This window comes from Balaenoptera physalus (assembly GCF_965194825.1).
Source record: "Balaenoptera physalus genome assembly, chromosome: 20".
In the NCBI taxonomy this organism is placed as follows: domain Eukaryota; kingdom Metazoa; phylum Chordata; class Mammalia; order Artiodactyla; family Balaenopteridae; genus Balaenoptera; species Balaenoptera physalus.
The window spans coordinates 23326478-23340997 of record NC_138901.1 but is presented as its reverse complement, the minus strand read 5'-3'; the positions used below and the strand labels follow the sequence as shown (position 1 = coordinate 23340997).

The 14520-nt window shown below is 56.7% G+C and overlaps 2 protein-coding genes across 19 annotated transcripts in view; both read left to right on the top strand.

Annotated features, from left to right (window-relative positions):
• The window catches only part of PLEKHM1 (pleckstrin homology and RUN domain containing M1), a 51180-nt gene extending 40005 nt beyond the window's left edge, over positions 1-11175 (top strand). For 4 of the 8 annotated variants that reach the window (XM_082440307.1, XM_082440310.1, XM_082440305.1 and 1 more), the window contains 4 exons: positions 2766-2959; positions 7422-7485; positions 8016-8173; positions 8513-8814. In XM_082440307.1, the coding sequence (XP_082296433.1) occupies positions 2766-2959; positions 7422-7485; positions 8016-8173; positions 8513-8627 (531 nt within the window). In that variant the 3' untranslated portion in view covers positions 8628-8814. Of the gene's footprint in view, positions 1-2765; positions 2960-7421; positions 7486-8015; positions 8174-8512; positions 8815-8935 lie in introns of those variants that run through there. The other 4 variants (XM_082440308.1, XM_082440309.1, XM_082440312.1 and 1 more) reach the window with 3 other exon arrangements.
• Positions 11176-12900: 1725 nt separating this feature from the next.
• The window catches only part of ARHGAP27 (Rho GTPase activating protein 27), a 32752-nt gene continuing 31132 nt past the window's right edge, over positions 12901-14520 (top strand). For 7 of the 11 annotated variants that reach the window (XR_014257321.1, XM_082440333.1, XM_082440336.1 and 4 more), the window contains exons 1-2: positions 12901-13031; positions 13970-14102. The gene's annotated coding sequence lies outside the window, so the exon portion shown is untranslated. Of the gene's footprint in view, positions 13032-13070; positions 13352-13969; positions 14134-14342; positions 14362-14520 lie in introns of those variants that run through there. The other 4 variants (XM_082440337.1, XM_082440338.1, XM_082440339.1 and 1 more) reach the window with 4 other exon arrangements.

Genomic DNA, 14520 nt, shown 5'->3' with positions numbered 1-14520 from the left:
GATGAGTGGATGGAAGGATGAGTGGGTTGATGGATGGGTGGGTAGGTGGATGAATGGGCTAGCCAGCTGGCTGCACTTCCCCTGGGAGCATTTTTCTGTGCATTTTTCTTTTTTACATATGCATCTACTTTTTTTTTTTTTTCACCGTTGAAAATCATCTTTATTCGGTTGTTTAGCCTTTCTTCCCCACCCCCAAGAATACAAGCTCCTGCATCTACTTTTTATAAAGTTTGGGATCATACTGGACTCATACTGCTTTATAACATGCTCTGTTTAGTTAGTATTACATCTTGGGTACTTTTTTATATTCACCAAATGCTTCTGCATAAGATGTATTCTATGATCTTTCAGATTTTCCTCTTCTTCAGCTGAGCTTACCCACTTACATAGCTGTGTTACCATGAACAAACTATTTAACTTCAGTTTCCTCGTCTGTAAAGGGGGATTAATAACAGCATCTGTCCCCAGGCTGTGTGAGGACTAAAAGAGACAGTACCCACCAGTCACTTAGATGGTGCCTTACATTAGTGCCCTGAGGCCTCACCTTCTGCCCCTAATTTGCTTGAGGGTCTGCCTCAAGGAGTGCAAACTTGGCTTTCTTCCAAAGGCACAGATTTCTGCTAAGACAAGACACAGAAACACCGGGAAGAGGTTGGTTGCTTCTCTCAAGACCCAGGCCTGCCGGCCGTGCCGCCTCACTGTGTGGAGGTGTCTTCACGTGTCCATCAGAGTCCAGGGAACATGATTCTCAGGGCCTGTACCACCCTGACCTCCACCCCACTGGGGGTGAGAACCTCCCAAAGACATTAGCTTCACTTTGGCTTTTTTATTGGTTACCTCATCCCCACCCCTGCCCTCAATGTTAAGTATTTAACTAACTACATGGAGAAAATTAAACCTCAAGATCACCACAAATGCAAAGAACCCTCTGGCCATAAAACACCCTCACTATTTACAACACCCAGATACCTCTGTTGAGCCATCTTCTTTTCACTGCTGTAATTTTGGTGCCACTTCCTCTTTCCAACTGGAGAATTATAACACTTCCCTTAGTGTGCCTGAGGTCAGGAAATATCCAGCTCTCTCAAAGATCCCGGGCCTGGGAAGGACACGAAAATTCACACTAGAAAGTGGCTGATTGGCGGGTTAGGGGCCCTTTGTCCACTGTTACCACTCTGGCTGACCCACTTGTGCGAGGTCCGGCTGGCACTACTTGGCAGGATGTCAGCCCAGGCCTGGGGCTTCCCTCTTTGTCTGTCTCCTCCACACCCACGGGGGAGGAACAGTCCCTGGGGAGCTCGAAGCCCATGCCTGTCGGCAGCACTTGGCAGTTTTCAGTGCGCATTCCTGCGTGGTATTTCATCTGAGCCTCCCCGGAAGCCTGGGACTGAGTTGTTGGAAGGGCTGGGGAACAGCAGTTTGACCTGAGTCACGGACTCACCAGGCTTTTGCCCGTGGGCTGCCTATTGGCTGGGGGCTGGTTCCTCAGGGCTCTGGGAAATGGGAAAAGATGGAGTTGTCAGCTGCTGGGGGAGGCGAGAGATGCTGGTGAAGCTGGTGGAGCAGCCCCCAGCCTAACAGTCTCCTGAGGGCCCTATTACATCCCCCTGAGCCAGGGGACAGACACCTGGACCACACAGGCACTCACAGAGTCTGATGGCAGCTCCCCTTTACTGAGCTCAAAATTATCCCATGCGGTAGGTGGGAGATAGGTTTTATTTTCCCCATTTTACAGATGAGGAAACTGAGTCACAGAGAGGTTAAGTAAGTTTCATAAGGCCATACAGCTGGGAAGGGGTGAACCAGGAGCCAAAGCCCAACTCGTAAGCGCTGCAGGGCGGTTGACGGTGGAGAACATCTCAGCTCCTCCATCCTTATCACGGCAAGGAGGAGACTGCAGGGGAGAGGGGCTTCTCTTCAGCACGTGAGGCAGCCAAGTGTGCAGAGACAACACCTCGGTTTAGACCTGGGCTCTGCTTTCTTCTGGTGGCTTGGGTAAGCCACTTTAGCTTCTCTGTGTCTCAGTTTCCTCATGTGTAAAATGACAGGATGATGACACCTTCCCTTTTGGGTTGTTGTGAGGATTTGGTCGAGGTCCTTAGCCCAGTGTCTGGCAAATAGTAGGTGCTCAGTAGTTGGCTTTGGCATCAGGGTCAGGGCTGCGGGTAGAACCTTCAAAGTCCTATCACGTGGGAGAGGCCCAGATTGATCACTCAAATCCACATGGAGACTTGGGGGGCCCTGGTTGGTGCTGCTGGCAGGGGTGGAGGGAGCTCAGGAAACCTCTAGTTAAGCTGTGTCTGATCCGTAGCTTCCTGTGGTTGGAGCCTGACTCAGACCTGTCACCTGGTTCCTGAGTCGGCCCGGGGTATTGCCTGTTTCCCTTCGGCAGGAAAATGGGGGCAGGGACGACAGGAAATAGTGGGAAGGATCTGTGAGGCCCAGGAGGAGAGGCGCGTTGACCGGAGCAGCCCCTCCTCCGTCCCAGCACTGCCAGGAGGGGCAGCAGCTGGTGTCAAGGGGGAAGAGTGGGTTTGGAAGTCAGATAGACTGGGTTCACATCATGACTTGTACGAGCCGTGGACCTTGGCCAAGTCACTTCCTCTCTCCGAACCTCAGTTTCCTCATCCATAAAATGAAGGTACCACTTCCCTCGGCAGGTGGTTGGAGGGGTGAGCGAGTGAGTAGGTAACACAGTGCCTGGCCCTCAGGTGCTCACCAAACGGCCCTCCTGTCTCACCCTCGCTGCCTGGTGGTGTCCCCAGGTCTGCAGGCAGGCCCTGAAGTTCCTGACGCAGATCCGGGCCCAGCCCCTCATCAACCTGCAGCTGGTGAACGCGTCTCTGTACGAGCACGTGGAGCGGATGCACCTCATCGGTAGGAGCCGGGAGCAGCTGAAGCTCCTGGGGGATTACCTGGGCCTGTGCCGAAGCGGAGCCCTGAAGGAGTTGAGCAAGAGGTGAGCACGTTGGGCATGCATGGACACACACACACACACACACACACACACACACAAATACACATACACACACAGGGTCAGTGCAAAAGCAGCTTCTTGGGAGAAATGCCAGGGCTGGGAGGAGAACTCCTTCCCTTTGCGCTTAGGAGTGGCTTTTATTTGTGCGTGTATTTGTTCATTCATTCGTTTGACAAATATTTACTGAGAACGTGCTCAGGGTCCATCACTGGGCTTGGGGCATGGGCCCCAGCGCTGAGCAAGGTGGACCTGGGTCCTGCCCTCTGGAAGGCATGGCAGGTGAGTAAGGCAGCAGCTACCACCAAGAGTGAGGGCTGGAGGAGAGAGTAGGACGCCCTGGAAGTCCTACTAGAGGGGCGGGGGATCTAACCCAGACTGGAGGAGGGCGGAGTGGGGAAGGCTCCCTGGAGGAACTGACATCCAGGGTGAGACCTGCCAAACGAGTGGGAAAGCGAGGAGACGCAGGAAAGACTGTTCCAGATGGAAGGAGTGATGTGCTCAGGCTGTGAATGAAGGCCCCATGCGTGGAAAGAACAGGGAGAACTTTCGGGGGAGTGAGGAGGGAAGTAGGGATGTGGTGAGAGGAGGCTGGAGAGGTAAGAAGGGCTGTGTCGCCCTGGCTCCTCTGGTTCCCACTAGCCAGCCGTTCACCCCATGGCGGCTTTGCTTTGCTGCTGTGGCAACATCCGTCCCCAAATCCTCGCCAGAGGACAGGGTTGCATGGGACCCTTAGGATGCCCTTCAAGAAGCTTCTTGGTACCCGGGGCCTGAGGGGGGCCTTCAGTGCTCAGTCGGGGGTGAGGGGTGACACCTTCTGTGGGGCTGTGCTATCCTGGGGCCCTAGGAGGGCAGACCTCAGGTGGATGAGCTGGTGCTTGCTGCCCAGTTGGGCTTCGTTGCTGGGTTTCTGAGGTCTTGGAGCAGCTCACAAGCCCCTCCATTTTCCCCCTGCAGCCACTCCTCCCGACAGGGCTGGCACAGAGACCACCTGTCTGACGGGCTCGCCTGCTCAGTCCTGGTCCCCGTGCTCCCAGAGCCACTCCCGCTCGGCTCCTCAGGGCCAGGGCGGCGCAGGGAGAGACTGCTGCGGGGAGCCCTCTCCTAGGCAGGCAGCAGAGGCTGGCCCCTCACAGGCTCCCAGAGCAGCCGGCTGAGCCCTGGTCTCCCCCGCAGGGCCCAGAAGAGCAGAAAGCCCTGTGGGGGCCACCATGAGGGACCTAGAAGGCTGTTTCTGGGGAGGCTATTTCTGTCTCCATCATCAGCTGAGTGCCTGGGTCCCTACTCACTCCCATCCTTTCTGAGATTCCAGGACCCAGGGCTCCAGAGTCTGCCCTCCTGCCCCCCTGTCCAGGGTGGTAAAAGCTCAGGTCAGGTGGGACCCTGTCACCCTCCCCAGTCCAGGGTTCTCTGCAGACCTGAGAAGACCAGGTGCCTGTAGGGTGCGTCCTGGGTGCTGGCCTCATTCACCCATCCCTGCCGTGCTGAGAGTGTTTGGTCAGCAGCCTTACTGGCCTGTCCGGGCTGCCCTGCCTGGGCACTGGGGACAGTCCTGCCTCTTTCTCTCTGGCCCTGCTGTTCCCATCCTTGGGCGGCAGCACTGCACACGGTGCTCCCAGCCTTTGAGAAAGCAAGGCCAGGCCTGTGGAAGTCCCATTTCAGAAGCAGCGTGGGGCGGGGGAAAGAGTTCAGGAGCAGCCTCCGCCTGGCCCCAGATCCGCTGTGTGACTCAGGGAAGTTGCTTCACTTCTCTGAGCTTCAGCTTTCTTGTCTGTAAAATGGGCCAGTGATCCCTGTGTTGACGTGGCCTACCAGAGTTGTGGTGAGGGCCACATGAGGGGCTCAATGTCTGGGGTGGGACAGGGACAGGTGCACAGATGGCCCTGGGTCAGGGCGGTCTGTGCCATGAAGAAGGAAGGAAGGGCCAGGGGAGCTCCCGGAGGTGGCATCAGCTGAGGGTTTGTGAAGTTCGTTTCTTTTGTTCTTTTAAAAAGAAGAAGTGCTTTTCTTTTTCTTCTTTACAAAGATAGTATTCAAATAGTATGAAAGAGAGTCAAGCAGAAAGTTGGGATCCCCCTTCTCTAGTCTGGCCACCATCAGTTCTGTTAGATGCTCCAGACCCAACTTGGTCCTCACACAGGAGAACGGAGTTGCCACAACACAAACGGCATCACGTACGTAGTGAACTGGGGTTCAGCAAAAGAAGCAGAGGAGAAAGCGGAAGGGAGGGCCCGCTTTCCTGGCTAAGGGAACCCACGGCATGGAGGCGGGGCAGGAGCATGGCTCGCCAGGGCCTTCGGGGGGCTCAGGGCAGTCAGGTGGTGGGTCAGGGGCCAGACCTCGAAGGTCCCCTGTGCCACAGCAAAGACGTCTGGATTTCATTCTGCTGGCAGTGGGGAGCTGTTGAGGGGTTTTGAGTAAGGGACGGTCACGTTCAGTCAGGAGTTTAGGAAAGACCAGTTTAGCAGCAGTGGGGCGTGGGTGCCGGTGTAGGAATTGGCCCAGGAGGTGAGGAGGCCTGGACTGAGTCGGCCAGAGTGAAGGGTGAGAGGACGGGAAGGGCTGAGGAGAAACGGGCAGGTTTTGGATGTGGGATCCCCTTTCTCTCAGGGGGCTGCCCTGGCGAAGGGGACTCCTCCCTGACTTCATCTACCCCAACAGTTGTACGGCCTCACTTGAGGGTGTGACAGACCCAGGGTAGGTGGCTCGTAGGGAAGGCCCTGGGCCTAGCTGGCCCCCTGGGCTTCCACGACTACGGGCAGAGGGCAGACGGCAGAGAGGACTCTCCATCCAAATCAGCCCCACCCTTCCTGCCGGCTCAGGAACAGCCTGTGCACCCCGCACCCCCTGCATTTTCCTGGTGATAAACGGCAGCGTCCTGTTCCCAGAAAGCTGGAAGTTTACTGGGGAGACCAGCATGTTGAGCTGAGCAGACAGTGGCCGCATCCTCACCCCGCGCAGCACAGCCTGGCCTGCCTGCCTGCCTGGTGGAACTTGCCGTCTTGGCCCCGGGTGGGGTCCCCCCTGGACCACAACTGAGGCCATGGGGTGGGCAAAGCCAAGCACCCACTCCAGATGCCGCGGGGCCTGGCACCTTCCTGCCCCCAGATGTCCAGAGCATCCTGGGGCAGGTTCCCACGCTTCCTCAGACTGGGAGAATTCTCCCCCCAACCCCAGTACCAACACGGACACACAGCAAGGTCAGACAAGTTTTTGTACCAGGGGAATTTCTGCAGGTGTTTCCTCTCCATCTCTCAGGATGTGACCCTTGGGATCTGTGCCATTGGTGAGGTGGAAACTAGAGCTGGGTTGGCAGCTGAGCCCTCATCCTCTGCCTCCCCCACCCCCCGCCCTCCCCCACCTCTGAAATGGGATCTGCTGCACTCAGGACATGTCTCAGCTCCTCTCCCATAGCACTGAAACCAGATGCTTGAATGTCTGTCCCTCCACTAGACCAGGGGCTACAGGAAGGCAGAGGCCACGTCCTGTGCATTTCTGTCCCCAGCCCTGTCCCTGGCATGTAATGGTGGCAATAATGACAACAGCTAGCACCTACAGGCATTCACTGGGTGGAAAGGATGCAGGCTCTGGAGCCAGACTCCTGCGTTCGTTCACACTCCAGCTCTGCCACTTACTAGCTGTGTGACCACAGGCAAGTTATTTAACCTCTCTGGGCCTCCATTTCCTCTTGCAAAATGGGGGTTATAATAGTGTCAACCTCACAGGAGTCTCGTGAGAATTAAGTGAGTTAATATATATAAAGCTCTTAGTCTCGTTCCCGGTACCAAGCGTTAGCTTTCCTCATCATCCTCATCATTATTATTTTTTAAACAGATGTTTATTTTTTTATATCTTCAAATTAAAATTTTTGCAGCTTTATTGAGTATAATTGACAAAATTGTAAGACATTTAAAGTGTATGTTGTGATGATTTGACATATGATTACATTGTGAAAGGATTCCTCCCATCTGGTTAATTAACATATCCATCATCCTCACATATTTTATATATTTTTATGTATATACATGGTGTGTGTGTGTGTGTGTGTGTGTGTCTGAGAGAGAGAGAGACAGAGACAGAGACAGAGAGAATATTTGAGTTCTACTCTTAGCAAATTTCAGTTATACAGTGCAGTGTTATCAACTGTGGTTAATAGTTATTCATTGTTTACTATGTATGAGGCACTGTGCCAGATGCTTTAAATAAATTATTTCATCCTCAGAACAGCTCTCTGTCTCAGGTGAGGAAACCTGAGGTTCAGAGAGGTTAAGTAACTTGCCCAAGGTCCCAACAGCTTGTCACCTGGAAGCCCAGTTCCCAAGCCCAGGCGGTGACTGCTCCGCCCAGGCGGGAGCTGTTTATGCCTGGTCAGCAGCGCTGAGGGAATGAAACCAAACCCAGGTTGGCCCGGGTTCCTTCTAAGGAATCTCTTGTGTTTTCTTTGAAGGCTCAACCACAGGAATTATCTCTTGGAGTCTCCTCACAAGTACAGTGTCACGGACCTCCAGCAGGTGAGAATGCCACCCCCCAGACCTCTCTAGAAGGACCTTATTCCTGGAGAAATCAGAAAGGGAGATGATGGGGTGGGGGGAGAGTGCCTGCAGTCTACTGAGGCCAGACGGCCGTCTTCAGCTTTTTGGTAGCTCGGAACGGGTGTCCCGCCGTCCACACTTCCTGGGCAGTGGCTGAGCCCCCAGCGCCCCTGGGACAAGCAGGCACTGCAGCAAAGCCCAGGATCACAGGGCTCAGCCCCTTCCCTGCGTCTGGACTCCTCCCCGGCAGGGAGGACAGAGGGAGGGGTGAGGGTTTGGGACGTTCCTTTCCTCAAGGGAGGGTACAGTGGATTCCTCCGTGCGCAAGGGCTGCACGTGCTCAGTCTGATTCTGGGAGGTTTTCTCGCCCAAGTGGAAGGAAACTCCTCTTGGGGTAGGAGTTCTTCAGGCAGGGTGCCAGGAGCAGCAGCAGACCACGTCTTGCAGACGGCCTCAGGCTCGGCACAGCTGCTTAAGAGGCCCCGGCGGCCCGCGCTTGCCCTCCACAGATCGCGGACGGGGTGTATGAAGGATTCCTCAAGTCCCTGATCGAATTTGCCTCCCAGCACGTCTACCACTGCGACCTGTGCACCCAGCGCGGCTTCATCTGCCAGATCTGCCACCACCATGACATCATCTTCCCCTTTGAGTTTGACACCACAGTCAGGTATGCGGACCCTCAGCCAGCCACCCCGCCCCACCCCCATTCCCACCCGGCCCCCCGGAGTCCCCCGGCGGCAGGCCCGGTGCCCAGGGAGGGGGACAAGACGAGCCCTCACAGGACTCCCTGCCTCCACCGAGCCATCCATGTTTCTGGAGAAGAGGTGGCTGCTGCCTCTTTGGGTTGCGGTGGGAGGACCTCAGTTTTGTCCTTTATGAGCAGGTGGAGGAGGAACTGGATGAGTTTCTGGCCTGGAGTGTTGGCACAAGCCGGGCATAAAGCGGGCACCTGGTGGGTGGTACCTGCCACTGCCTCTGCCCCTGTAACAATTGTTCTTGTCCCCAGTTATTGCTCATTATCAGAGGCTTCTAAATGGAAAAATTCATCCACCAAACCTCCATTCCAACCCATGTGGGAGTGGAAAACTGAACTGGTGGAAGCATTCATTCATTTTCAGTAGGTGTCCCCGGACCCGGATTTGACCTCTGAACAGACCTGGGGCTGAGTTCTTTAAACTGCAGAGTGTTTGAAACATAGGCAAGAAATCGTTCTGTGAGTCTCAGCAGTATTTATAAAAAGGGAAATAGAATAGAGAGTATGAGCGTGGGTTGCAGGGCTTAGGGGTAAGCACTGTGGCGAGAACCTTTTGTCCCGGAACAGAGAGGCAGTGCCATGTGCCATGGGTGGCAGGCCCCCGTCAGGAACACTGACCAGCCTCGAGCCCCGGGAGGCCCATCGGTCCCAGCAGTGCTTGCTGCTTTCTCCCAGGTGTGGCGAATGCAAGACCGTCTTCCACCAGAGCTGTCAGGCCGTGATGAAGAAGGGCTGCCCCCGCTGTGCCCGCCGGCGCAAGTACCAGGAACAGAGCACTCTCGCCTAACCCCATTTCCTGTCCCCACCGGGGACCCGGGGCTCAGCCATCCCAGCTGGGCTGGCCATCAGCCTGGCTCACACTTTCAAGGTGTCACAGATGTCTCCCTTGTCAGGAAGACTCTCGGATGTGATCAGAGCATGAGCCTATGAGAGGGAGCCTTGGGAGCTCTTGATGACACCTCCTGCCCCCCACCCATCTGCTCCAGGAGGCCGGGACACCAGCAGATGCCCCTGTCTGAGGATGCGGGAGGAGAGGGGCTTTGCACTAATTGGCCCGGATCCCCTCACTGACGCACCATCTCCATTAGGGCTGTTCAAACACTGTGGAAATAAGACTTGGGAAGCATTTTCAATTCCACATTCCTGATTAAAAGGCCTAGTTTTTTTAAGGTGGGTTTTTTCCCTTCATATTTCAACAGAAAATATTTTTTTATTCTTGACCCTCCACAAGTCACCCAAGAAATCCAGGCACTCTCACCCTGAGCAAATGTGCAGGAACTGCTCAGTCCAGGCCTGTAGGCGGGTGGCGGCTGGGTGGACAGGCCCCCTAGGACAGAGCCTGCCAGCTGGCGGGTGCCTTTCCTTCCCCCTCACCGAGCGCTCGCTGCCGACAGCTCCTGTACAACGTGCCAAACCCCTGGGGGGCCAGGCAGGCTCAGTCCTGAGGACCGTGTGTTTCCTCTCCCTCTCCTCTCTGCTCCCCGCCCCCTCCTCACCTGAAAAGCCCATCACTTCCTCCATGTCAGAGCCCCTGGCTCTCCCATAGCCTGGGATCTTGGTCCCACAGGAGGAGGGGAGTGACTCGGAACCAGCACTGTCAGCACTTTGAGCCTTCCTTGGTCCAGGGAAGGGTCGCCATCTAGCCCACCCCTTAGCCCCCCGCCCTCCTCACTCCTACCACTGACAAGCAGCCAGCCGGGCGGGGGACTGCTGCAGACGCAGGAATGCATCCCCGCCTGACTGACCCCCACCGGGACAGAGGTAGGCTGGGTCCCCACTGTCGAACAGTGACACTTGTCCTTCCACGAAGAGTGTCAGCCCTGCTGCTGAGATGTGCAGGGACACGCAGGAGAAGCCACCCTCGTGGAAGGATGCTCAGCCTCAGTTTACAAAGCCATGAGAGTTCACAAAGCTTTGCTGGACTGGCCCAGGAGGGGCGCTGCCGACAGACTGGAAAATTTCACTGGAGCACAATTGCCTTTTGAAGGGGTCTTGGGGTGGAGCCTGGAATTGTTTTCAAAGTGATATTTAGACCCTTGGGGTTGGGGGGTGAAATCTGGGCATGATTTCTCTGTTGCCTCCCCCCCCCCCCACCTCTCCTGGATCCAGCAGGCCCCCCTCAGCCCTGGGGTCTTCTGGCCATCCTATCTGCACTTAGCTTGGATTGGGGGCCTTAGGTGGAGATCCGCCTTCACTGTCAAGATACGAACCTACTCCCACCTCTCCCTTGGGCTGATTTGGCTGCTGAGTCACCTGCCCAGCCCTGTGGAGCTGGATAAATTGTGCAATAGAATCGAGGAGGTGGTAGGCGGATGGGGGAGGGGGCTGTCACACAGCTTCCCTGTCCCCATCAGGAAGATGGTGCACACCTGTGCCCAGTGCACCAAAGAAAGTGGATCCTTACCCCCATCCCCACCCCCCATAGCCAGCATTAATGCTCCACCACAAACACAGCCTGATCAGAGCCGTAAGTGGTCCAGATCCCTGAGTGAGCCTGGGGTGGGCAGCGCCGCGTGAGCCCAGCCCTGTTTCCTCGGGCCTGTGAGTATATTCTGTATTCCGGAGGGTCCCTAGGAGGCAGCAGGAGTAAGGCCCTGGAGGAGCTCACTTTGGTCTGGCGGGGCCTGGCACGCCCCACTCCCCGCCCTCCCTGAGATCAGTAGCCTTAGAGCTGCCCCTCCCCCATACCAAAAAGCTGCTGATGCTTTCGGATGAGTTGACTTTTAACCCCCTCACCTCCAATGGGAAGCTGATGTGAACCTCAGTAGTGCCCACACTATTTTTAAAATTTCATTTTATGCAATAAACTGTTTCTAGTGAGGGGCCCTGGCCCTGAGAAGTGCTTTGCAATGTACCGAAGGAACTGCTGCGTGTGATTTTTGAATGATTTTGCAGTAAAGACCTGATCTTTCTAACCTGTGGTCTGGTTTCTGAATCTTTTTTTTTTTTAAGTAAGTAATTCGGTTATTTAATTATTTATTTAGGCCGTGCCACCTGGCATGCAGGATCTTAGTTCCCCAGACCAGGGATCGAACCCAGGTCCCCTGCAGTGGAAGCGCAGAGTTTTAACCACTGGACCGCCAGGGAAGTCCCTGGTTTCTGAATCTTAATGCTGCCGCTGATTGGGGGAGACCACAGGCCCTCAGTTACCATCTGATAGCCGCCCCTGCTCTCTTGTCAGTCAAACCCTAGGCAATGGAGGGCAGGAGGGGAGTGGTTATTGGTAAACATTTGCAAGCAGGGGGCTTGTGTGCCAGGACTGGGCATGGAGAAGAGGGGAAGTAATTCTTCAGTCTACCCCCCCACCCTTGCCTCTCCTCGGAGTCAGCCCCCCTCCCCCACCGTGGGATAGGATTTCAGGGCCTTTGGGGAGGTTTACTTACATACACTCATATAACTAATGAAGCTAATGCCTGAAATCCCACCGTGATGGCTTCTTTCCTGTTCCTTAAATGTCAAAGCACAGACTCCTGACACTGGAACATGTGAAACCATTTCCCACAGAGTTATCCAAGGCAAGAGAAGGGGCTCAGGAAGGAAAGGTTCGTGAGCAGGGCCCGATTCAGGGCTCATGGTTTTAGGGCTCAACATGGCCTTTACTTGGCTGCCAACTTTCCTCTGAAGTTCCAGAAGAAGTCCCAGGGGTGGGGGGCGCCTGCAGGGGGAAGCCCGCCACTGCCCCTTGTAAAGACAGAAGAAGGAAACAGACTAATTCCCAGGGAAATCAGGTTGCAGGAAAATGGGACTGAAAGATTCAGGTCTGCAGTTTCCTGTCCTTGAAGATGCCTCTCAGCCTTCGAGGGACCACTCACCCTCCGCCCATTGCATGAGCCCCAGCTTCGCTCAAGGGCAGGTAGTGGTGGGCTCCGAGGAAACCTGAGGGACCTGGTGCGAGGGCTAGAGGAGGCAGGCCCAGAGGAGGGCCAGGAGCACATGACCTGTGTGCTACCTTTGGACTCAATCCTCCATCCTTAGCAAGGTGTTTCTGAGAACACTTGTGTCTCCCTTCCCCCTCCTGCCTAAAGAAGGATTGGGGGGGGGGGTGTTTGGAGACCTCAATTCAACCCCAAAGAGGAGGACAGCTCACCTCATAATAAAATTAGTGGTAATAACTGATCTAAAGTGTGTTCTTAGAATGTGATCATAACAATACATTTGCTTAGTGCATCTCACTTAATCTTCACAACAATCCTATGAAGTAGGTGTTATTATGCCCAGTTTACAGGAAAGGAAACTGAGATGCAGAGATAAGGTGAGCATCTTGAGTTCAAGCCCCAGGAGCCTGCTCTGAGCTTATCCTAGGGACAGATTGGAGGAGGCCCTCCTCCCCCACAAGGATCAAGGCAAGGCGGTGGGGGAAACGTTTGGAGTAGAGCAGTGGAGGGAAATCTGGCCAGAAGTTGGTGAGAAGGCCTCCTCCGCTCTCATCCCACCATCCTGGTTCTGCTGCCTCCACCTCCGGGAGACCGCCAGGTGTGGCCCAGGATCCCGGGAGGTGCAGGGGAAGGGGTGGCGCCTCTGCTCCTGGGGCGCTGGCCCGTCCCAGAGGGGACAGGAAGCCAGGACACCGGGGATTGTCTCTCGGAGCCGCAACCCCAGTCCGGGAGGAAGTTCTGCCGGGTGCTCTCCGCCGGTGCCTCCCTCGCTATATTGTTGAACAGGAAACAGGGTAGCGTGGGAGCAGGGCGGTGGAGGAGGGAGCGCCGGACGCCGAGCCCCCGCGCGGCTGCCAGAACAAGTGGAGGCGAGGCCAGCGATCGGACACCCCGAGGTGCCAGGGCAGGGCCGGACTGGGCGGGGGTGCTGATCTGGGGCGGGGAGGGGAACCGCAGGTGGCGGGTCCTCACCCGGGAGCATCGCGCGCCAGCCCCTTCGCACTGCGCTGGAGCCTGAGCTGCGCGGGCTCGGAAGGAGGGCCGCGCGGGACGGATCTTCCCCTCCCCCGGGAGGAGGTGGGAGGCGAAGGGCTGCCCTCCGTCCCGGGGCAGGAGGGGCGCAGGCCCAGGCCCCCAGCTTCGACCCAGGCGTTGGCGCCCCTGTGGCTCCTGTCTGTCTCCCGGGCAGTGGACGCAGTGCACCTCCTGGTGATGGGTCCGTCCTCGCGCTCCAGTGATCCTCCCCGCTCCCCCATCCCTTCCGTTCTCTTCGCTGCCCCAGGGTCGGGGAAGGAGCCGAGGGTTGGGTCCCTCCCCACCCAGCCAGTGACCCTGAACTCCGGGAAGCGTCTCTGCGGTGGGAACCCCGCTCCAAGTTTTTCCAGGCCCGGCCGAGTTGCGTTCGGAAAGAGCCTGGGGAGGACGTAGATGGGACCGGAGCGGGTAGTGCCTGCAATCCGGACAGTTCAGGATGCAAATGGCCTTGCTCGGATTGGGAACGCCCCGGCAAGACTGCAAGCCCGGGTCGAGCAGTCCCTAAGCAGCGCGCCCGCGGGACGCAGAGGCTCGCGGACAACGAAATCTCGCGCGTAGGGGTGGGGCGGGGCAGGGTCGGGACTTACCCTCCCTTGGATCCGCTCGCGACCCTCCAGCGCCCATTCGGTCGCAGCCCTCCCTGCCCCTGCCCCTCCCTCAGGCTTTCTCCTGCCCCGGGCCCCGCCCCCAAAGTCCCCACCGACCCAGCCAGACTTCTTCTGGCTCCTCCTCGCCCCTCCCAGACACAGCCGCTTTGGGAACTGAAGGCAGCCCTCTCCTTCTTTGCTCTCCTTGCCAGCTCCTGCTCCCCGAGGTCTCTCCAGCCTAGCTCTTTGAAGCCCCGCCCAAGGAGATGGCAGGGACCTAACCTGCATACATCCGCCGGCTCCGCCCAGCCAGCCCATGGGCTCCGTGAGGTCAGCCCTGCCGACGTGAGTGAGCGCGGGGGTCCAGGGGAAGGTGGTGAGAAGGGGTGTCCCCCTCTAGGGTTTGGTGGCTTAGCTCTCGTCAGCTCAAGGACCCCGCCTCCAGGGTCCAGTGTGCTTAGTGACTCAGTTTACACCCCTTCCCCATCCTGGAAAGCTTGAGAAAGAGGAGGAGCGCTAGACCAGACCAGACCTTGTGCCTTGGATCCCTCAGACTCAGCAAGAGGCCGAGCTCCCAGCTGCTGGTCCCAGGTCACCTTTGTGGGTCAGTAGGTGTGGTCGATGTAAAGGCTTGGAGGGACCAGCCACACAGGCAGGCTTACAACTGGGCTCTGACTCCCTCCCCCAACATACCAAGGGCCAGACTGAGCTGGCGTGGAGCGGGGCGTGTTGTGGTGATCACTCCAGGAGAGCTTTGGGGGCC